The sequence below is a fragment of the Brachyhypopomus gauderio genome, chromosome 5 (assembly GCF_052324685.1).
Source record: "Brachyhypopomus gauderio isolate BG-103 chromosome 5, BGAUD_0.2, whole genome shotgun sequence".
Taxonomy (NCBI): domain Eukaryota; kingdom Metazoa; phylum Chordata; class Actinopteri; order Gymnotiformes; family Hypopomidae; genus Brachyhypopomus; species Brachyhypopomus gauderio.
The window spans coordinates 4,330,366-4,354,786 of NC_135215.1; the positions used below are offsets into that span (position 1 = coordinate 4,330,366).

The 24,421-nt window shown below is 41.3% G+C and overlaps 1 protein-coding gene and 1 long non-coding RNA gene across 2 annotated transcripts; both read right to left on the reverse strand.

Annotated features, from left to right (window-relative positions):
* Positions 1 to 9,745: 9,745 nt before the first annotated feature.
* LOC143513786 (uncharacterized) lies at positions 9,746 to 10,641 on the reverse strand. Its single transcript, XR_013130660.1, has 4 exons — positions 10,483 to 10,641; positions 10,325 to 10,402; positions 10,055 to 10,151; positions 9,746 to 9,941 (listed from the first exon to the last, which is right to left on the reverse strand). It is a non-coding gene; the product is annotated as an uncharacterized LOC143513786 (long non-coding RNA).
* A 4,724-nt stretch (positions 10,642 to 15,365) lies between these two features.
* On the reverse strand, positions 15,366 to 22,779 carry LOC143514165 (uncharacterized). Its single transcript, XM_077005039.1, has 6 exons — positions 22,570 to 22,779; positions 21,946 to 22,086; positions 21,616 to 21,708; positions 20,615 to 20,686; positions 20,453 to 20,515; positions 15,366 to 20,195 (listed from the first exon to the last, which is right to left on the reverse strand). Exons 1-6 carry the CDS (start codon positions 22,655 to 22,657, stop codon positions 19,642 to 19,644), a joined length of 1,011 nt encoding a protein of 336 aa, XP_076861154.1. The 5' UTR covers positions 22,658 to 22,779; the 3' UTR covers positions 15,366 to 19,641.
* Positions 22,780 to 24,421: the final 1,642 nt, after the last annotated feature.

A 24,421-nucleotide genomic window follows, 5' to 3' on the forward strand; every position in this document is an offset into this window, starting at 1 on the left:
TTCCCTCTCTTCTCTTATCTGGTTTCTTGGAGAACATGTGTGAGTGACACAAGACAAACAAATATAAGAACTGAACAATTAACAGGAATCTGCAACTTTAGACATTTCAGTAAACTATTCTGCATTGCATTTGCTGGCCAAAAGTCTGTATGTCATTTGTGCACGATGAATGATGTCCCCATAGCTGAAAACTCGCTCCACTTTTGTCAATATATTTTTTTCTCGACGTAGATGTCTTCAAATACACAATCCATGCTGAGATATAACTGGATATTATGATGGTGACAGAGAGAGGCTCTCTTCCCCGAGTTCAGATACAGAACCCAGGGTTGCCAACTCTCACGCATTTGACCGTCTTCACACGCTCTCACGCCACACATCCGATTTCTCACGCCGGAAAAAAATCTAGTTTATTTACATCTGATCCACATCTATGATTCAATGAGTTACTAGTTCGCTCTGGCACCAACCACTGGCGATCGATCGATCGCGATATAATACTTAATTTGTGTCCATTTTACACCCCGCCCTGTAAAAATTTACGTTCGCCAACCCCCCATTTGATTGGTTGTGCTGCAGCTCATGCACACACAGAGCTGTACAGAGTGTGGAAAAGCAGAGGACTGGTCTGCGTCAGAAGGACGGAAATGAAATTAATGGGGCGCACTTTATAAATATTAATATGCGTTTTAAAATTTAGATTTGAGGTAAAAAAAATCAAGTCTTTGCAAGTAAACAGGTTCAAGTCCAATTCAAGTCCCAAGTTATTGGTGTAAAAGTCCAAGTCAAGTCTAAGTCTCTGAATATTTTTTCAAGTCAAGTCAAAAGTCTTAATATTAATGACTCGAGTCTGACTCGAGTCCAAGTCATGTGACTCGAGTCCCCACCTCTGGAATCCAGCGCATGTTTATGTTCACGTTTCTTCGTGCGGCTCTCACTCCACATTCTGGGGCTTTTGGACTTTCTGTGTAGGAAAACTGTGGGCACTGCATTGTGTTTTAGTCTACGTTTAAAACCAACAGCACCCGTCAACTCTCTCACCAGTCGAGCTCTACTGAATGACTCAAACGCATCGGGACTGATGTGAGCAGAGCCGCGGGTCTTTTGGTAGCTGTATTCGTCCAGTCAAGTTTAGCGCGCTGCAACCCGTTTGACGTCATCTACCCAGCAGGCATTGCGCGTCAGAAAACATGACTGCGCCCATATGTCAAATATTTCGAATAAAAGCGTTGATTTGTAAATAAATCTGCTGCTTTTGTGATTTTTTTACAACATGTCTTAATAATTTAGATTAATTACAGCATATTAAAGCTTACAAGTGTTACCAGCCGGGGTTCCCTTTAAACCAAAACACCAAATCAGCCAGACTGCTACAATAACCTGGTTGTTGGTTCATACACATGGTTCATACACCTTTTCCCTGGTCAAATTCAAGCACTTTCAATGTCTATTTTCAATATTTTCCAGTACCTTCCAGCTTTAGTAAATTACAAATCAGTGATTCTTGAGACAAGGGACAAAACAAGTCTGCCAGATGAAACTCAGATTTGGGGTTACAAATATACATAAAATTGTTTTTACATTCAACCAAAAGACAGACCAGGGCAATGTTGGCACAACTTATGATTTTATGTAGTTGTATAAATATTTTTTTCATTTTACAGTTTTTCTCAGTCGATTTGGATCATTTCTGAGATCAGAATTGAAATTCTCAAAACTGTTAATTCAATCTCCACATCTCCTTGTCACTTGTGCACATCATAATTGCATTTCTCATTGTGTTTCACATTTTGCAAATGCTTTTGTACATTTTGCAAATGAACATGGACAATTGTCTGTTGTTTTTTACATTATCAATTTCTTATATCATGTTTATCAAAATGTGTTGTACAGAATGTTTGTTGAATTGTCTTACCCTCCAAAACATTTAGTCTTTAGGTCACCGCCTGGGTCATTGTATGCAAAAGTGCTGAACATGTCGTCATAATCTCTAAGTCATCATTTTATATTTAGTTATTTAGTTTATTTATTTGTTATATTTTGGTCATTTATCATAATTTGATTAAATTGTTTGCAGGTGAACATTCAGTTACAGTAAGAAAGGGAATTGGTGAAGGTTTAGATCAACCAATGGTTTCAACCACAGGTCAGAGGTGCATCTCACCCTGGTTTAGCATTTTCCTCTTGGGTTGATTACTGCCAGTTGGGTTGATTATAAACCAGTTTGTGATGACATGAGAATGACAGAACGCTACATTGTCCCATCACAAATGTCCTAGTGCAGTGGTTCCCAAAGTGGGGGGCGCGCCCCCTAGGTGGGGCGCGGAGCTATTGCAGGGGGGGCGCGGAGCTTGAAAGTAAAACGTGCACATGTGTCAATATTAGGGATGCACCGATTCCGATATTAATATCTGAAAAAATTCTAGATCGGGTATCGGGGACAATGTGACCGATCCATAAAAACAGATCTATTCAGTCTAATTCTATGCTTGTATTGCTTGCTTTTCGGAGTTAGTTCAACCTAATACTCGCGCTGGTGGTATTCCACTTATTCCGTTGATTTGCTGGTTGACCAAAATAAACCTGGGCTCCAGCAATACTTCACTGTTCATACATGAACTGGTGAGTTGTCCAAAGCTCATTTAATGCGTTACTTACAGAAATAAAATAAAGAGCAGTGGTCTGACTCGGTCTACGACAGAAAGCTAAAAAAACAATATTCCATACGCGCGCTCAACTCGCTCCCTTAAAGAGACAGTACACATATTTCTGGCTGTTACATGCTTTGTGCTCTGCGTGATGTCTGCGCTTGCAAACTAGCCGCATATGTATTGCTGTTTCTCTTATTTCATCTCCTTATTTATTTTAAATTATATTTAGAATTCTTGAACCATTTAAAAGGTTTCTTGCAGTTTATTTTTTCACGTTTGACCAAAGTTGTGAACCTATTGTTTTTGTAAGTTTCAGGTTCTTTGGTATTATTTATTTTACATTCAATGTTATATTCATAATTGCACTGACTGAACAAATGCAAGTTGTGTTGTTTTTACATGTTTTATGTGTGTTTAAGTGTGCTATACTGGTGCAGAGTTTTCAATAAACTTGTAATTCAGTATGTCTGTGTTTTAAAAAAAATGCTTTAAGTCGATTCAGCACAGTTTTACTCTATCAGATCGGTATCGGCAGAGGCGGTCTTTGCATAGAGGCATGGCTAGGCAACTGCCTTGGGCCCCTCCCACTGCAGCCCACTGTAGGGGCCCCCTGATTAGCTGACTTATTTTTCGCATATTAATGTTGATGGGCCCCCTACCTAATTTCGCCTTGAGCCCCCAAATTGCTAAGTCCGCCACTGGGTATCGGATCAGTATCGGCCGATACGAAGCCTCAGATATCTGAATCGGTATCAGAAGTGAAAAACGTGAATCGGTGCATCCCTAGTCAATATGAGGGGGGGGGGGGTGTAGGGGGGGCACAAAAATATTCTCATCTACTAAAGGGGGGCACGGCAGAAAAAGTTTGGGAACCACTGTCCTAGTGTTTCCTCCCACCTGTTGACCAGTTGTTGGTAGAGTTCATTCAAAAACGAAAGAAGGAGGTCACTGTTATAGGGACCAATCTGGCTTTTGTGAAGGACCAAACCAGCACTTGAGATTGCAGAACAAATAGTTATATTTGCTTCTCTCTTGACCAGGTACATTACTGTATTTTATTTAAATGCTTAATTGATCTATATGTACAAAAAAATATGTATTACAGTAATAGCTTTTCAGCTGCCTTTGTTTTTGGAGAACTTTGCATTTTATACAATATTTAAGGTTTTGAACCTTAGGTTTTCATTTTTGACATGCTGTGTGCAAGCATTTGTAAATAAGACAAAAATGATCCAGAATTTTGTTATTGGATATTGTGTGTATAGAAAATGTAAGCATTATGGAAACATGTAAAATGACTGGATTTTGTGCAAAAACAACATGAATTGTACTAATTGCATAGCCACTGAAGACTGATGTTGTGTTCACTGTGTTTAGAGTTTTGAAAATGTGACTACAGATTGGACAAACGCATGTTAGCAGTCATAAAAAACTGTAACAATATTAAAACATTTGTCAGTGCTCACTGATTAAGTAATGCATAACAAACAATATAGCTAAAAAAAAACAGCAAATGTTTTCTTCCCTTTGACAATAATGTATGTTGCACTGTTATGTTGCACTGCATTTACTTGACTTCTTGTTAATCACTGAGGACCAATCACTGGTTTTCCGTGTTTCCCTGCGTACACCAGCCTGTGGAGAATCTTCCTTTCCAGTGCCGTGGCCTCCTGTCCTTGACCCAGCCTCCAGAGGTCAGGGGAGCCTGGGGTGCTGATGTCTCAGTAACCCCCAATGCCCTGCCTGACAATTACAATTACCCACTATCAACTTTTATTGTGGACTTAAGATGTCCAGTGAAATGTACCTGACACTTGACAACAGGTTTTAGGTGTTTTCTTGTTTTAAAAAATTCCCCCAGAGTTTACTTTTTTAAAATCATTTTTTTAAATTGTTTGATGGTTTTAGAGTAGAGAGCAATATGACTCAGCTGACAAATAGTTATCCCATCTATAAACACAAGTCACATGCAAAATTCAGAAAATGCTGTTGCTACCCCAAAACCGCTTCACCAGAATACAACCATGCTTCTGTTCATTCTTCACAGCAACCAAGAAGAAGATTTCTGCATGATATTTCTGCATGATATAACACAGTACACTGAGTGAAAACATTAGTGAAAGTGGTAAGCAATTCAGTAACAGTTTGTACAGCCCCAGAATACATTAACAGACAAACAAGAATGTAGAACAGTTTAATTTGCTAGATTTCATGCAAGTTCGGACAGTGTCAGGTTACAGAAACATTTGCTGGATGTTAGGGTAATGTCATCAGGCAATAGTGATATTTGAAGCAAAACAGGAGACTAAAGCTTTTCTGAAACACCTGGCTGCAGTTTTGTGGCGTGAGGGGAGAGCTGAAAAACAGCAATGCAATGGTTACAGCAGCTCGATTATGCTTGACTGACAAGAACACAATCAGTTAGATACCAGAATAATGCCTTCCCTTTACTGTATGCATGTGGAAGCGTAATTCATCTGGAAGAGAACAGACCAGGAGCAGAGCAGGAGCTAGCTTAATCCACCTGCTGAGCAATGGAAGATACACTCATGTGTATTTTTGAAAATCCGGCAGCAGTTTTTTTTTTTTTTATGAGAAAGGATCCAAATAGCCTTTTTTGCCAGTGATGCCTCATATACTAAAAGGGATTGTCTTCATTGGTTACTAAAGTGGATGTTCTTTGCGTGCCCATACACTCCAGTGACACTCTTGCATGCACCCACCAGGGTGTGCTGTTGGAACACAACGGTGGTTGGAGGCTGCCGGTATCCTCTCTCTATTAGACATCTGTCTCGTTAAACCTTCCAGACAGTGGGTTTTCTCTGGCTCCAATGATCAGCATGTCAGCATTATCTATCAGACAGAAGGGGGGAAGGGAACCTAACACATGAAAGACCAACTGTTGCAGATGCTTAAGTGAAAGTCAGAAACGGAGCGAACCTACTGCTGTTAAATATCAAGCTCCATTCTTACTGTCATGTCATGTCCCTTGAAGTGTTGTTTTACCTTTTAAAACGTGTTATTGGCTTGTGTGCTTCACGAGTTCAAATCGTGTGTTTATACACGTGTGTTTATACACGTGTTGACACATTCGTTGTTTTCTTGCTGTCCTCTTTGTGACAATTTGTCATTCCCTATTTTTATCCTAAACACAACCTTTTCGAAGAGCCTAAATGGTTTTAACACACAGGAATTTACAAACGTCCCCAGAACTATTCACACTTGAAGTAACTCCCAGTCAGAGTTTCTAAGGTAAAACAGGACAGGCCTCCACAGTCTCCTCCATTTTACTCCAGTCTTGACATCGCAAGGGAAACTAAATCTGTCATCCACATTGACAGCAGTTGATATTTTGACTACTTAAAATGGAATCTATGAAAACTCTGTAAATACTGTAAAATGTCATGAAATCAGGGAGAGACAAACACAGATCATAGTTGAAATGTGTGGAAGAGTCCACCCAGCACTCTACAGTCATGGCCAAAAGTTTTGAGGCCTCAGGTTTTTATGGTGGCAATTTGTATTAACTCTAGATTGTGAAGAGTGATTAGATGAATTACAATTAATAGCAAAGTCATTCCCTGTCATGAAAATGACCGTATCACAAAAAATACTGCATTCCAGCCACAGCATTCAGCAGACTGGTTGCTTTTAAAGAGAGTAAGTTACAGGGTGATCTGTGTAAAGTTAGAGATAGATGGGGTGATGATGAATGTCATCAGTGCTTATGCTCCTCAGGTAGGTTGTGACTTGGAGGAGAAAGAGGAATTCTGGAGAGAGTTAGATGAAGTTGTTTTGAAGGTTCCTAAAGAAGAGAGAGTGGTTATTGGAGCAGATTTAATGGGCATGTTGGTGAAGGAAACAGTGGTGATGAGGAGGTGTTGGGTAGATATGGTGTTAATGAAAGGAATACAGAAGGACAAATGGTGGTAGATTTTGCTAAAAGGATAAAGATGGCTATAGTTAACACTTAATTTACGAAAAAGGAAGAGCACATGGGCACATGGGCACATGGGCAACACGGTGGCTTGGTGGTTAGCACGTTTGCCTCTCAGCACTGGGGTCTTGGGTTCAAGTCCCTATCTGAGTGGAGTTTCCATGTTCTCCCTGTGTTTGTGTGGGTTTCCTCTGGGATCTCCGGTTTCCTCCCACAGTCCAAAAACATGGAGGTTAGGTAAATTGGCAGTCAACAAAAAAAAAATTCTCCCTGAGTGTGTGTCTGTGAATGTTCGATTTATATAGCACCTTTCCAAATTCCCAAGGCGCTTTACAATTTAACACAGGTACAAGTCACAGACAACCAATCACACACACACCGGCGAGAAGCGGCAGCCAATTGCGCACAGCGTACTCTCCACCAGAAGCCACAGTCCCCTGGGGGACTGAATGGGGTGCAGGAAGGGGAGAGAGGACAGACCCTAGTGGCAGAGCACCATCTACCACTGGGCATACAAGCACACACACACACACACTCAGACACTACTTTTTATTGAACATAGAGACACAGACACACACTCAGGGAGAATTTGTTGACTGCCAATTTACCCAATTTAGGATCTGTACAGATTGGCCAGACAGAGAAACCGTGATGGGCAGAATGTGCAGCAGGTTAGGATGATAAAGGATAAAGGTGGTAATGTGTTGTCTGATGAGGAGAGTGTCTTGGTGGAAGGAGTATTTTGAGGAACTGTTGAATCAAGAGAATGAAAGAGAAAGAAGGTTAGAAGAGGTAGAGGTTGTGAATCAGGAAGTGCCCCAGGTGAGTAAGGAGGAAGTAAGGGCTGCAATTCAGAGAATGAAGTGTGGTAAGGTAGTTGGACCGGATGATATTCCAGTGGAGGCATGGAAATGTTTGGGAGAGACAGCAGTGGAGTTTTTGACTGTCCTCCTGACTGTGGCAACCTCTAAACGGGAATATCCCAAAGAAGAAGTCTTGTATTTTATAAGTGCATGAATAAGTGAGATCTGGACACAGAGAGCTTTAGCCGCTGCACCAGTTTCACGTGCGACAAGACCTGCATAGGACACCACCTCAGTATAGCAGTGCTCACTGTACCTGAGGGCAGGGAGCAGCTATATAACCACTGACACAACAGTAGCCGTATCAGAATTCGTAGGAGGTAAAAGGAACTTTGCGTTATCATTTCGGAACGGTTTAAGCCTGGCTACAGAGTGCAACAAAAGTTACATAAGAACGTAGCTACATTTTGGTTGGCGTTAAGATTCTGGTAGGGGGAGTAGACATCCAGTTATAGGCCAGACAGTCTGTTTATTCAGCTCCAGTCCTTTGCCTGAAAAGACATTTATTTCTTATTTTTCTAGAGTGAACCCCACTGTGCTGGGTCACCCCCATGCCAATGCACATACCTTGTCAGATCACCCGTTGTTCTTCACCTACTGCCTAAAAGCAGAATGTCTGCTGTTAAATGCAGCTGTGCTGTAAAGTCAGTTAGGATGTGTGTGATGCTGTGAGAATAGGAAAGGGTGTAATGCATTCTATAGACTTCTATAGGCTTTTATAGACTTCTATAGGACATGCAAGACTTAATTCTGCAAGGAGATGTCAACTCTGTTGAGTAAAATATTTATATTACAGACTTCCAGATAAAATAGGTGAGGTTTTTGTTGTTTTAATTTTGGAAGTTGTATTGTCCTTTTGGGGATGTGACATCCTACATTAAGGGTTATTAAAGTCTGCATAGATGCTGATGTTTTCTATAGGCCTTTTCTATATTCTATGTATAAATAACTTGATTATACTGAGTATCCTGATTAATGAAATGGTCTAAATGATGGAGATAAGTTAAGACTGAATGTTTGTGTTCATTTAATGGAAGCTTAAATGAGATTTTACACGTCACGTTTAGCAAAATTATAAATGCTCAGTCTCTTTGACAGCTAGTATCAGGCTAAGATAAACATCAAAACTCAAAAGGAATGAAGAAAAGGATGAAAATGTACAATTCTTCGATGGCTCTCCAAAGACGTATCCTACATGTTTTGCACTGCTAGAATACTGTTCCAACAACCGCTGGCCAAAAACTTTTGTTAAATTGTTGTTGTATGTTCTTTCAATCCTAACATTTGGTTATAGACGGTGTCTTGAAACAAATCAGAGTCTATGACTCTCTAAGCCTCCATCTTTCTCCAAAAGACTGGGAAATGGATATACTAAGGTAACTAAAATATACTAGTTTTGTTAAGAAAGCAATTATAGACAGGGGTTTCAGGAGACCTGGAACCTTGCTGAATGGAGCATACAGTATCCACAACAGTGGCTCCAAAGAGATTGCCAAAACTGTGGTGTTTTCATATGCACAGTAAGTAAACAAGTGTTGCTTTTTCTCCCCCTCTATACCTTAGAGTATTCTTTATTCCTCCATGTTTTCTGCATAGATGGCTGAAATGGAGGTGCGGGGATAAAACTTAGAGAAGGTATTGTAGTTGGGCCTATGGCTAATGCCCTCACAGGTAATCAGTAATCTTTAACCAAATACATTTACCATCCCAACCTCGTTACATTTTAATGGTTTAAACCTCACTCCGTTTTCATTAGCTGTGACATCCATCATATAGGTCCTAAAATAATATTTGGAGTGCTTTTAGAGCAAGACATGTAGTAGCCCAATTGTGTCCAAATACATTTTAGCATTGAAAATGCCCAAGTCTTTAAAAGCAGATGTCTTTTATACCAACTCCTCCAAACATGTTTTGGTACATAATACACACCTAAAAGGGTTAGAAATAGGCTACATTTGAACATAACATGTAAGAAGTCAGCACTTAGTGCAGATAAAAACTGCAAGAGAACATGGACCCTTATTACAAACCCTCTTCACTTTTTAAGTGTAGCAGATAACTTGAATCTGATAACCATGAATTGTTCTCCTGGTGCCAGTTATGGAACACAGAGGGCTCAAATTTACACTGCCATGTGAACCCTGACGGCTATGACCTACACACAATCTCAGGGTCTAAAAATGTACCACCTTGAATTCTACTCCAGAGCAGAATAAGGAAGTAGCTAGGGGCCATCTTACAGAACCATTAGTGGACTAGCTTTGTCTTTGAAAAAAGGCAAGTTGAGCAGCAAGTTCTCAAAAGCATTTATTCACAAACCACAGGCAGAGCAGATTTGAAGTTGCTGGAGCCTTTGATCATGCACAGGTCTGTATCCAAGTACACAGAAGGTTGTGGTCTGGAGTGCTGCAGGACGTTCAGGGCACAGCAAAGAATGCCAGAGGTCCCAACCCCATAGAGATGGTCCCACTACATCTGCTTTATTAATGCCTGGGAGGAACATGGGGGAAGTCGGTGAAAAGGAAGTCAGCTAAACAAGGTGAAGGCCAGGAACCATGCAAGGTCTCCAAAATGGGGAAAGCACAACAGTAGTAAAACTTTACCTTCCAGGTCATTCTTTCACTGGCTCAGGATTTGGACCAATCCCCGACCCTTCCACAAGCAGCAGTTTCTTGAGCTGGCCTGGTTCACCACGAGCATCTATAAACAGAGATTGCACCCATAATGCAGATAGCTGTAAGGTTTAGGTCAAGCCACAAAAAACGCCACACTAACCAAATTAAACTAGCAGCCATGAATACAGTGCATCCAAGACCTGATAGTTGTGTCCCAGTAACTGTTGGGAGACAGCGCAATACAGACAACACTCAAACCTTTGTAGTCTCTGATCACTCGTGATAGCAGCAGGCCAGTTTCACGTCGTTGTTCTCGCTCTCCCGTCGAACCGAACGCTGCAACACGAGAGGACGACAAACTCAGAAACCCAATAACTGAACCAATACAAATACAACAACCACACAGATAAACTTACCGAGACTAACGACAGCGATCAGAGTCATAAAAATGAAGACTCGCTGAAGACCCATTACGACTACACACTAAAATATCAAACTCGTTTTGAAACACATCTTTGCTGCTTGGATCGGACATTAAATAGCCGAGTACAAGTCGTGATCAGGTGTCCATCTCGCCTGGCCTTCATTAACAATTACCGTTTATTTATCTTTGGGAACTAAACAGTTAATCCGCGCAGTTTGTTATGAGCTCGTTTGAAGTGACGAATAAACGCGGTCTAACAAGAGGATGATGCGTAGATATTACATGGTTAATCGTTATAGGTCTAGTGATGGGAATTCTAAGCTTTCTATCCAATTGTACTGAAAATAGGTTCACTTCATGAAGCCTCATGAACCAGTGGACAATACCGCCATCTGGTGGACAGAGAAAGCAGCGTATTTTATTAATTCATTTTTAGCGTTTAATTAAAGACTTTTGAGATGGGATGTTGTAAGTAGGATATAAAATTTTTACAAATTCCCTAAATTCTGTGTCGTAAACAATACTAAAGGGATGTGAGTCTTTCAAAATCATATTTAGCAATGCCTTGTCAATAATTTGTCTTGTTCCTAAGAATTAATGTGACTCATTTTGTATCTAATATACTCTTCATAAAAATATATAACATTTCCTATGCACATGAATACCGATTGGAAAACGTACACATTTAAATGTATTAGTGTTAACAGCATTAACAAAAAATGTATAAATAAAGCTTGAATATGTAAATGTAAAACAATATAGGCTCTTCATACCTACATGACAATGTGGCTTTGAGGATGTATGGTTTCATGTTTTGCCCAAAAATGTCTTAGCACTGATGATGTATTGTTGTTGTAAGCCAACTGCTGTGAGCATACTAGACACTTCACCTGAACTAAAACAGTATTCCTGCAGTATTTTAAATGTAAAATAAATGTAGGGATTGTTACCGGTTAAATATACTAAAGCTTATTAAACAGTTCTCAACCTTATTAGATGGCATAAGCTCAGTGATCCCAAACTTCAGAACGTCCTCTTTTTCTGGCAGGTTCCATCTTTGCTATTAGATATGACAGTGCTTGTATGTGTATGTTTGTAGGCAGTGGCGGACTTAGCAATTTGGGGGCTCAAGGCGAATTTAGCTAGGGGGCCCATCAACATTAATATGCGAGAAATAAGTTAGCTAGACAAGGGGGCCCTACAGTGGGAGGGGCCCAAGGCAATTGCCTAGCAACGCCTCTATGCAAAGACCGCCTCTGTTTGTAGGTGTCTAGTCTATTTGTATTTCTCTCTCCCTCGCTCAACCATCGATGCACGAGCGAAGATTTGCTCCTTTTGAACCAGCCTCTGAAACAGTCAAGTGAACGTGAGCCAAAATGAAGCTTCGGACATCATAGTCACGTGATCACTTCAGAATGAATCAAGCTCCAACTCAGTGGTTTGAGGAATTATCGTTTTTTGAGACATGCTGTGACCCAGGGTTGCAACTACATACTTTCTGAGGTGTATGCAAACATACTAGACACCCCCCGCACTCCACTCCCCACCCCCGATCAACTCGGCAAATAATTTTCTGGCATCGATTTGGCGCCCCCTCTAGTGCAGCGCCCCTATGCGTTGCATACGCTGCATACCCCCTTTTTGCACCACTGCTGTGACCTCACTAATTATTAGTATGTGGTTAAAATAAAGTTCATGAATTTGGTACATACACTGAGGGCTCAACAAATTAACATTGCCATGTATCATGGTCAGTAGGGTTCATATCTAGAAATCACTTCAAAATCCTGCTTGGATTCTACACCAGAGCAGAATAAGGAAGTAGCTAGGGACCATCTTACAAAGCCATTAGTGGACTAGCTTTGTCTTTGAAAGAAGGCAAGTTGAGCAGCAAGTTCTCAAAAACATTTATTCACAAACCACAGGCAGAGCAGATTTGAAGTTGCTGGAGCCTTTGATCATGCACAGGTCTGTATCCAAGTACACAGAAGGTTGTGTTTACAAGTCAGTTGTGCTCCGCTAATTATGAGGGGCCGGTCTAAACCAAAAATGCCAGCCCTGATCATACACGACCCATTACTTGTCTGTATTCTGCATAACAGGATTGCAGCGTGAGTTTTTATGTTTTCTTAGGTTTTTGGGTACTGTAGCACCCTCGACAGGCCAAGTTGAGGCACTAAAGACCCACTAAAGGTTTAAAATAAATTGTACTGGCAAAATGATTTAGATCATAGAACTAAATCACATGCTGAGATCAGCTTTGTGTGAGTTTGCGTGGTATTTCTTGTGAGAAATAGTTTTCAGTAAGTTCCAAAATTTGGCCACTAGATGGAGCCCAAGTACTACCATACAGATATTTATAGTGACAAAAAAGACATTTTAGTGAATTAAAAGGTTTATTTCTGGTCAGGCAGTGCACTTTTTGTTATGAGATGTCATTTCAAAGTTAATTATCTCATTGTTCTGAGTCATACTAAGTAGATAAGTTTAACATCTAGTTTACTGAGGGGAGGGACCATTACTGTCATCATAAACAGTGCTCAAAACAAAGGCATGTAGCAACATCAAGGGCATGCACTCAAATCACAAACTTCCAAAGCCAGGTTAGAGAAAAATATTTACAGTGTGAAAGGGATTAGCTGATAAAGTATGTAAATACAAAGGCAAACTGAAAACTTCACATCAAAATTACACACATCAGAATGTTGACACATTTAAGATTACATAACAGCATGTTATGTCATTGTCGGCATGTTAACAGGACATTCTGAAAAATCGACAACATGAGTGTATGGCAGCTGATATGAACGTCTGTGTCTTCCAAAAGCTGGGGACAGGAAGGTTGGTACTTTATAAAACATTCTTCTCTATAGGAATACTTGCAGTAGATTTTGGGCTTTTATAATATGTTTTCTCCACATCCAGGTCACTCTACCCTGAGGTAACACATCTCAAATGGGTGCAGTGTGAATCCTGCAAGGAATGGCTACACACAGATTGTGCTGGCGTGAGTGACGAGGCCATGGACGTCATTTTGATTTCAAAAGTGGGGGGGACATGGATTCGTTGCTATTTAAATATTTGGTTTTAACCGTAAAAACTGGGGGGGACCAAAACCGGCTTTTGAAAAAGTGGGGGGGACATGTCCCCCCTGTCCCCCCCCAAAATTACGTCCGTGGACGAGGCTACCAAGGATCCTTTCATTCTCTTCCTGAAGAGCTCAGAGGCATTTCATCCCTGCATAGTTTTAAGAGCAGTCTCAAAACATTCCTGTTTAGATCCGCTTTTAGTTAAGAAACTCTGTCTTAATAGTTTTATCTTATTTACTTTACTTTTTATTATCTTACTTCACTTTTTACTTTTTATGTTATTTTAATATTTTTATCTTTAATTTCTTTTAACATTTTCTTTTTGTCTTTTTGTCTTTGTCTTATCTCCTTTTAATGTTTATTTTATTTATACTGTAAAGCACTTTGAGTTACATGTATGTATGAAAGGTGCTATACAAATAAAGATTATTATTATTATTATTATTATTTCATGTGTGGCTGCAGAAAAAAAATGCCACTAAATGTTGATAGGTATGTGGTTACTTTGGTTTGGTTTTCTCTTGTTTCCAGTTTAAATGTCTCAGTCTCCTATTCATTTTAGGCTTTTATGAATGTTTGACTGACGACTCTTATTGTTTGTAGGACTCTTATGATACTGCATGAAGATGGAATGGAGGGTCCCACTGGCACTGAGGAAATAAAGGCAAGTCTAGCTCACTAAGCAAATATGGAAAATACACACCATCAAAACTGTTTTGTATGTCTAATACTCTGCATACAACCTCTCGGCAGAAAGTCCATCGTGAACTCCATTCAGATGAGCTAAAGTCAAGTCGGATGTATCTTTGGAAACATCCTGCAACATCATTACGACTCAAGCAGCTTTTAAAGCCAAAGTTCTGCCATTTCAGTGAAGAGAATGTATGTTTACATACACTTAATTAGTTAAGATATACTGCCCACAAGCACCCTGAATGATTTCTGCTTTCATATGTTCATTGCATTTCTGCATACAAAACATGCATGCATGTCTATACATTTAATGTGCATCTTGTCAAACATATGGCCAAATAATGAATGTGGTAAAACAGAATTGGTAATGTTATTTCATGTGAAACATTGCACCTTTATTTGGTGCTGGTAGTCACCGACAATGGTCAGTACCACATTTTTGAGAGTTCATTTAGTCTCTTATCCACTTTGGTGTGTCACATACAAATATATGTGCAAAATAATTACTATGCAAGATTCCTTGTATATGCCCCATTAGGCCATCAAACCGACTGAAATGATCAGGGCAGCTTTGAAAATGGGAAATGACCTTCAGGAACTGGATTTATTCTTTGATGTCGTGATGCCTGAAGTAAGGAAAAATCAACCCAAGGTACATCACAACATTACATTCCTTTATTAATCACAACTATTTCCTGTATTTGGTTTTGACATCTCTGATGCTATTATGTTTGATGTAATCTATAAATCAAGTTTTCATTATTGTTTTTCATAAGATGACCATCAACATCCTCATGAAACATGAAGGGTTCTCAAGGTACATGGCTGAGTTATTTATTGCATCAGGTTCTACACTTGAATAATGACTAGAAATGTAAGTATTCCGCATCAAACTAAATTCTGGTGATTCTTTAAAAATCTCTTTTGAATCTCTTATCTAAGTTTTTTAACCTTTTTTTGAACCGTATATATTTATTTATTTATTTATTATCAATTTTTTTATTTATATTTAATAAGAGAAATAACATTCTATTTTATTTTTAACAATATTTTGTCACTGTAAAATAATTTTATTTTTTTTTGTTTAGTTTGTTTCCTCTTTGGTTATGTGAAATAAAGACTGTGGTATCCAACACTGGACAATTCAGTCTCAGTCTCTCTTTCTTATATATGGTACAAACAATTGCATACCGAAAATAGCCAAATAGGCTGTAGGAACTATGACAGTATCTCTGTTTAGGTACACTAGCAATATGTAATAATAGCGTATGTGTCAGACATGAGGAAATTGGGTGTATTTTTGGGTTATTTTGATGTGTGGATTTTTGTTGTGGATTTATTTGGATTATGTTTTTTTTGGTGTTTGTTTGCAGTGTGTTTCCACCTGGTGTACTATTGTCTGCGCTCATAGGACAATTCTTCCCCATTAGAAGGTTCCTATTTAATTGGCTTGATGGACAACTCGGTAGCGATTCATAGGACTCCTGGATAAAACTGACAACCAATGGCATTGCCGTAGGGTGGAGCATGCACTCGGTTGTTGGATAAAATACGCGGGTGAAACATTGGCAAAAGAGGGGCGGGCGACATACGAGAGCAGCGTGATACGCGCACGGACGGGGATAACCGGGCTGCACGATTGTACTGGGCTCGAACAGGAAGCTGCTGTCATTCCGCCAGCCTTGGGTAAGGGCATTGGGGGGCTGAATGACGGCAGTCTCAGCACCGCCATGAGAGAGTCACGCGGACCGAGACGCCGAGGCTGCTAGGAGCCGAAGCAGACGCTGCTAATCCAACCAGGCTTGAATCGCTCACCCTGGGAGTTGGTGGTATCCGCTCCCGGGTCAATTGTGAGTATTGTTCATTGATTTGGGGTGGAAGCTAGACATCTAAGCTTTGAATCAAACGGCGAGTTGTGTTGGAGTACTGCTCTTGGTGTTTGTCATCACAGTGGGCGGTTGCTGTGTCCTGTGGGACCGTCGGTCGGACGAAGTGGAGATCGCGCTGGCCGAAGAATCGCCCTGTACTACGGTTACCCCTCCGTCCGCTCGGATTGACTGTGTTCTGGCGACGGCCGTTCTTGTCCTCGTGATGTTTTTATTATTGTGTTTGAGTCATAACTACTGCATCTTAGTCGTACATTAAGCTGTCTGCCGTGTAGCCTGACGTTGGGTAAAGTTGTTCTTTTTATGATTTAAGTTAATGGGTTGCTGCAGCATTTCCAATTTCTGATTTTTGAGTTTCCATTTGTTATTGTGTCTTTTAAATAAATTGTTATTTCTTACATAATTTATGTTGGTGTCTGGAATTGCTCACCCCCAGATTTAAAGAACCTGCGAGTGGTAAACTTGAACACCTTGACGGTTTAAACTTAATGTAGAGTTCCTAGGCTCTTAAAACCCTAGGTGGCGTAGTTGGCTACATTGATTTATTGTAGTGACCCAGCGTGCGGCCCTACATATGCTGTATTTTCATTTGAAAACATTCAAGAAATTTATAACATGCAGGCGTGTACCCTAACGATATCCCACGGAATTGTTCGATCGAATATTTGTAGTTCCCATATTTTATCTACCGAAAATTACTACCAAAAGTATTTTTTGCTTTTTTGTTTACAAAAAGTGCGGGGCGCATGCGCAGCAAATACACTTGTTTAGAGGACACCGAACGCAAGCCAACAGAACTTTCGCGAGCCACCGCTCCATAACTGACGCGAGACAACGCTGTGAGCCACCAGGCAACTGTTGCGCGGCACTGAGCAATACCTGTTCGCGGCACAGGTATTGCTCTTGGTTAGTGGTGCGCGACAGCAGCAACAGTACAGTACAGTTTTTGCACTAACCGGTTCTCCAAATTTGGCGGCCTTAGTCCACCATTGGTCCACCATGACCAGTATGGAAGTATTATCACGAAAAAAAAATCCACAGACACAAACGGGTCCGCATGGGTCACATGGGCACACAAGACACACGACCCTACAAAATCCCTGACCTCCTGATCCATACTAGGCCACCAAAACCATCTCTGAAGGAGCTCGAGGGTGTACCGGAAGCCAGGATGGGCAGCAAAGGGCGAGTCATGTCCCCATTCCATGACTCGCTTACGTAGGTGTGGGTGGACAAACAATCACCCTGCAGGTTCACCACCCGGGCTAGGAGTAGTGGCTAGGGACTGCTTAACAGCAGCCTCAACATCCCACTGGATAGGAGCGGCAATCTTGGCCACACGGATGACGGTGCTGGGGCCTGACTGTTCCGGAGATGATGCGAATTGATGGGAGAGTGTATCTGGTTTAGCGTTCTTAGTCCAAGGGCGATAGGAGAGGATAAAATTAAATCGCCCAAAAAACATGGACCATCTAGCCTGCCTAGGGTTCAGGCGTTTGGCTTGTTGGAGGTAAGCCAGATTTTTATGGTCAGTCCAGGCCATGAACTGGTGTTTGGCCGCCTCCAACCAGTGCCTCCATTCCTCAAGAGCCAACTTAACGGCTAGTAGCTCTATCTCCCACGTCATAATTGTGCTCAGCAGGTGTAAGACGGTGGGAGTAATAGGCGCAAGTGTGTAACATAGGAGGGGTGCCCAAACGTTGGGACAAAATAGCCCCGACACCCTGGTCAGAGGCGTCAACCTCAACAACAAAGGGGAGATCCAGATCAGGCAAACAACACTGGGGCAGAAGTAAAGTGCTCATTGAGGGCATCGAAAGCCCATTGAGCCTCCTCAGTCCATCTGAACGGACCCGGCGTCTTCCTAGTAAGAGCTATGAGAGGCCCAGCCACATCACTGTAACCTTTAATAAACTGCTGGTAGAAGTTGGCAAAACCCAGAAACCTCTGAATCAGATGGAGTGACTTGAGGACTGGCCACTGTGAGACGGCCTTAACTTTAGCAGGATCCATGGCTAGGGTGTTCCTAGCCACAGTAAAACCCAAGAAATGTACTACTTGGGTATGGAACAGGGACTTCTCCAGCTTAACAAAGAGGTGATGTTCCATGAGGACCTGGAGAACCCTATGTACATGCTTAACATGTTCCTCTTTGGTTTTACTATAGATCGGGGCCCGGTACAGCGACAGCGCAGCCAGAGCTGACCTGAGAAGAGGTATCAGCGAGGCCAAGACGGTGTACAAAAGGAAGATAGAGGACCACTTCGCTGGAAATGACCATAGAATGATATGGCAGGGCAGAAATCACATCACTAACTACAGATGCAGGAAACCGGACAACGCTAGTACTGACTCCTCGCTGACAGAGGAGCTGAACCACTTCTTTGCCTGCTTCAATACAGTCAGACCAGCAACAACAACTACACATTCACCACTCTCAATTAGCACTAGCATGTTAACTCTTCAGGAACATGAAGTGAGACGAGTACTGAAGGCGGTGAATCCCAGGAAGGCGGCTGGCCCCGACGGCGTACCTGGAAAGGTGCTAAAAGCGTGTGCCGACCAACTGGCGGGGGTTTTCACCTGCATATTCAACATGTCCCTGTCACAAGCCAACATTTCCACCTTGCCTCAAGTCCTCCATCATCATACCAGTTCCGAAAAAAGTCCGTGGTGGAGAGCATAAATGAGGCCTGTTTACAGGCCTGTTGCACTTACACCAGTAGTCATGAAGTGCTTTGAAAGACTGGTCTCTAAACACCTCAGAGTCTGTCTATCTCCCAACCTGGACCCCCATCAGTTCGCCTACTACACCGTAGGCATGCACCGACTACACCTCCAGATGAGGGGTGATAAAAGGCATTTCGCATAGCCTTGGAGAACTGTTCACAGGTAGTGACAGTCTCTGATTGTTGTTCCCATACTGGCGTTGCCCAGTTTAACGCCTTCCCTGAGAGCAGAGTCATGACATAGGCTATCTTAGCCTTTTCTGTGGGAAACCGAGATGGTTGTTAAAAAATGAATGAACATTGTAGCAAGAATCCTCATTCTATAATGCAGTGACTCACTGAAACAGTAAGCACTGAAATTAAGTGGACGCGCTAAAGAGAAAATCACCTAAAGACGCCAGGGGAAGTATCCGGCTGGCAGGCGAACGCCACAACAAACAAAAAACCCTTCCTAAACTAAAGCAAAAACACACAGGAAGAGAAACAGCAGGGGAAAAACTTAAGAAAGGCCAGGGAGCGTCGCAGGAGGTAAGTACTCGAGCAGGAGACAGAACAACAAACATGAGATAAACTGGTGACAAAACACCAACGACCACAACCGGGAACCAAACTACATAAAAGGGCTGAGTGACGTGAGACATAGAGAACAAAACAAATCAGCAGCACTACTGATTGCGGAGACCCCGCCTGGAACTGGCTTGTGGACTCCTCCTAGTGGTGGTCCGGGGAGTCGCATCCGAGCCAGCCCTGACACTCAGATAGAGAAGCCCATCTCTGCAGCTACATCCAGAATGTTCGGAATCCCCTCCAGCAGGTCTAGGATGTGCTCGGAGAAGATCACTTCTCCTTCCTTTGTAATGATGGCATCAAATATGTCCCGCTCCTCACTGAGAAGGTTTACGTGAGGTCTCTTGCTGGGTCTCTTGCTGGGAAAGGTCTCCCTCTTTCTCTTCCTCCTCATAGGTGGTTGAGTTGTCCTCTTTTGCCTGACAGCTTTCTCCATGCGGATTTGGTGGAAGGCCGCACGATATGACTCCATGTAGGACAGGTAGGAGGTGTGGCTGTGTTCATGCCAGTCCCTGTAGAGAGGCAGACACTGAGGATGCTGCTGGCAGAGCTGCTGCCAGTAGAGCTGCAGTCTGTAGTACTCTTTCAAGTACGGGTCCTGCAAGTAGAGCTGCTGCAGGTACAGCTCCTGGTCTGCATGAGGATCTTCTAGGCTGCCAGGCATCTGAGGACACTCGGTGACATAACCACCATCCCCAGTAAAGACAGGCACGGGGTGAGCTGAGAGCCAGGGTTTTGCACCTGTTATGGACACACATGGCATGATTCCAAAGACTGGTTGCTTTCATTACAGTACACAATGAATGACAATGTTTTGATTTTTGAGAATTTCAGTAAGTCAGTTCTAGCCCATTTGTACAGAATTAACAATATCTTATCAATGTTGATGATGTCATATTTTCTTTTCCATTTTTAAATTGTACACCATTGGATGATAATGTTTTGATTACAATGTTCCCAGCTACAAAGATTGTGAAAAACCTGAAAGCATTTCTTACCTACTGATGTTTTCCTGGTCAGGTCATGTGCAGGAAGCTGGTGGTTCTGCACCTCTGCCAGACCTTACAAACAAATGTAATAAATGTTTTTGTTTTTTACTTTATCATGGATGGTTATTTGGTTTGTTGAATACGCATGTAATCTTCAGTGTTACACAGTACCAGTGTGGAGTGGACCTGTGGGAGGGTGGATGACCCATACAGATGGTCCTTCTTCAGGTGCCAGTCTGGGGTCTAATCAAGGCAAGATCAGGCAGGTGCGTCAAACTTACTATTACATGTTACAAGTTTTGTAAAGTTTATTATGTCCCAGTACATATCACCTAAGGATTGTTTTTGCCAAGTTAAATACAATTGATTTAAATAGAACAAAAATTAAATAACGAAATGTTAGAAACAAGGAAAATATATGATTAAAATAAAAATAAAATGTAGACATTTAAAAAACAAATTTGACATAAAAGATATAAAGTGCATCAAATCAAAGCTACAGAATAGCTATGCAAAACTTCACCTGAGAGCTAAAACAGCCGAATTAATCTGTAAGGCATGGGAGCACATGTTTTCTGTTTCTGAAAGTGGCTATAGTCTGTGCACATCTCATGACTTCAGGAAGCTTATTCCTCCTGACTGCAATGTAATGTAGGAGCAGTCATGGGCTGGTGTTAGGGAACTGGTCTTGTGACCGGAGGGTCATGGGTTCGATTCCCAGACCTGAGGCCATGATTGAGGTACCTTTGAGCAAGGCACCTAACCCAAACTGCTCCCCAGGTGCCGGGCTAGGGATGCCCAACGCTCTGGGCATGTGTGTGCCACAGCCCCCTAGTAATCACTAGTGTGTGTGTGTGTGTGTGTGTGTGTGTGTGTGTGTTCTAACTGCAAAGATGGGTAAGAAGTAGAGGACAAATTTCGATTGCGGTGAAAAAAATCACAATTAAAAAAATATATAAATATTTTTAAAAATAATAATAATGGCCGAAGGCCACGTCACCATATGTAGTCCTTATTTAGGGTCCGTTAATAAGTCAGACTCCACTGAGCCGAGGTGTGTGTATCGTTCCAGCATATCAGTAATGTAAGTCAGTTCTAGCCCATTTGTACAGAAGTAACAATATCTTATCAATGTTTATATGAAAGAAGACAGTCATCAATGAAGAACCCACCAGCAGGCTGGAGGTAGACTGGCTGCATCTGCCTCAGAACCTCCCCTTGAACATGGGGTTGAGGAAGGTGTCTCTGCCTCTCCATGTCAGGGTCTAAATGCAAAACACCAACCAAGGGCACAGAGAAAGTATGAGTGTGTACTGTTAAGAACTTCAGGTCTATAAGAAGGGCTACAGTGCCATGTGTATGCATGGGTCTGCACCTCTGATGGTTCTGCACCTCTGCCAGACCTTACAAATAAATGTAATAAATGTTTTTTTTTTTTACTTTATCATGGACGGTTATTTGGTTTGTTGAATACGCATGTAATCTTCAGTGTTACACAGTACCAGTGTGGAGTGGACCTGTGGGCTGGTGGATGACCCATACAGACGGTCCTTCAGGCATGTTAATATGGCCGACATTTGATGGTCCCGCCGTACTTCTGTGAGGGAAGGGTGCCGGTCCACCTTGGGAGTTGTAGGGCACACCTGAAAATCCCACAGCAGGTAAAGTAAAACCCAGCACAACGCACAGTGAGGCTCATATGCCTTGTAAGTGTTTCCCAATGAACAAGTGATTATAAGAAGGGCCATGGTGCCAAGTGATGTCATTAGAATGTGGGGAGAATGCTCTAGAATTTGTGATGTCATGTTTCCTAGAAACCTGTTTCTTTTTAAAAATGTTTATTTTTATTTGCTTTTTCCATGGCTGTGGGATTTATGAAAATTGTGCTGAGTCAAAGAAATAACCCATGATCCATTAATTATATTGTGCTGTACACAGGAAATAAATAGCTTGACAGTCATTAGTAGAATAAATAGACATAGGTTATTTTTCTAAACCTTAGAAACCTACTACATATATTCAATTTTTATTATGAATAAGGAAATCCATACTCATAAGAACTAAATCTACTGTCTTATATAGAAATATAATATTATGTACAGTATATGAAAATATATTTTTCTCACCATGAGTGGTAAACCCTGGTGTGTCTGTGAAGTAGTTCTGTTCTTCTCCAGGCCTTGGCAGGTGAGTTCTCTGGGGGTAAAAACTCATTCTCAAAATTAAAAGTAGAAAGAATAGAAAGATAGAAAGATTCAGAAAAAATAGAAAGATCTGGGATTGTAAATCAAAACTTATTTGTAAGATTTGTAAGATTTGTAAAGCTTGTAAATCACAGAGCAAATTCTCATATAACCGGTTCTGAGCTTTTCAGCATCAAAACTGAAATCCAAACATTCCACCTTCCCAACCAAACATTCTAAACCAAACATTCCAAAGTTGCTCGTGATATCACAGTTTCCAATTTTTTTAAGGGAACCCCGGCTGATAACATATGTAAGCCTTAATATCGTGTGATTACTCTAAATTATTAAGACACGTTGTAAAAAATCACAAAAAGTAGCAGATTTATTAGATTTTCGGTAAATTCCCGCTGCACGTAGGTCGCCATTTTTATAACTGCTGACGGGCGCAGCAGTTAGTGACGTCAAATGGTTGCAGTGACTGGCCGTAACTTTTGTCTTACCGGTTTTTCTATGCTGATAACGTGTAATAGCGAGCTCTTATTGAAGACTGACGTCGCATATAAGGTCAAAGGGCTTTCTTTTATACATGTCTAGTAGTGACTAAATTCCAATAGTAAGACTGAGTGACAGGCTAATATGTTGTGATTCACATTTAATTAACCCTAATCTTTTTGGCCGCTGCATCTGATGTAAACGTCATGTCCGAGTTGCGTTATCCGTCTTGGATGGAGAACACTACAGCTACGGACTCCTCGACTATCTGTAATTGATTCGTATCTAGCAGATTGTCAGATTTATCAATGACCGCTAATTATATTAAACTATATTAAATTTTGAAAGGTTTAAACGTTAGCGGTAAACGTTGTTGCCGGGACGCCAGTAGAGAATCCAGCAGAGGTGGGACCAAGTCAGTGTTTTGCAAGTCTCAAGTAAGTCCAAGTCTTTATACCTCAAGTCCCGAGTCAAGTCTCAAGCAAAGACACTCAAGTCAAGTCAAGTCTCGAGTCAAGACAGGCAATAGTCAAGTCAAGTCCCAAGTCTGAAACTTGGAATTTCAAGTCCTTTCGAGTCTTTTTTTTTTTTTTTTTTACCAATGTTGCAGGTATATTTTAAATGTAAATAATAGACATGCATTCTTTTTTAAATCTGTATTCTCCTCAAATCTTGATAAAACATGTGCAACTGAAAACACGAAGTATAAAAAAAATTAAAATTACACCTCTTGTGACGGGCGGGGGTGAGCAACAAAAAGGAAGCGATCACGCCAAGTCTCAGGGAAAAAAGATGGTTTAATATAAAGTGTGCAAACCTAAAACCCGTGCAATAGATCCAAATTAAGGATATAATGACCAGCAGTCAACTGGTACAAAGACAAGACATATATAGGCAAACAAACGACCCTCAGGTGAGACGGATCACGGGCTCCGCCCACCTGAGGGACGCACATGACGTCACCAAACAACGACAACAACAGCCGCTGTGGACAGAGGTGGCCGGTAGGGGTGCTGATATTTTCACAGTACAATACAAAGAACCATAACAGCATTTTCCCTCTCTTCTCTTATCTGGTTTCTTGGAGAACATGTGTGAGTGACACAAGACAAACAAATATAAGAACTGAACAATTAACAGGAATCTGCAACTTTAGACATTTCAGTAAACTATTCTGCATTGCATTTGCTGGCCAAAAGTCTGTATGTCATTTGTGCACGATGAATGATGTCCCCATAGCTGAAAACTCGCTCCACTTTTGTCAATATATTTTTTTCTCGACGTAGATGTCTTCAAATAC

Coding starts and splice junctions, on each gene's coding strand:
- LOC143514165 (XM_077005039.1), bottom strand. CDS start 22,657: ATGAGTTTTTACCCCCAGAGAACTCACCTGCCAAGGCCTGGAGAAGAA. Junction 21,709..21,945: donor CACAGGTCCACTCCACACTG/GTACTGTGTAAC, acceptor TTTTGCATTTAG/ACCCTGACATGGAGAGGCAG. Junction 20,196..20,452: donor GACCAGGAAAACATCAGTAG/GTAAGAAATGCT, acceptor TGTCCATAACAG/GTGCAAAACCCTGGCTCTCA.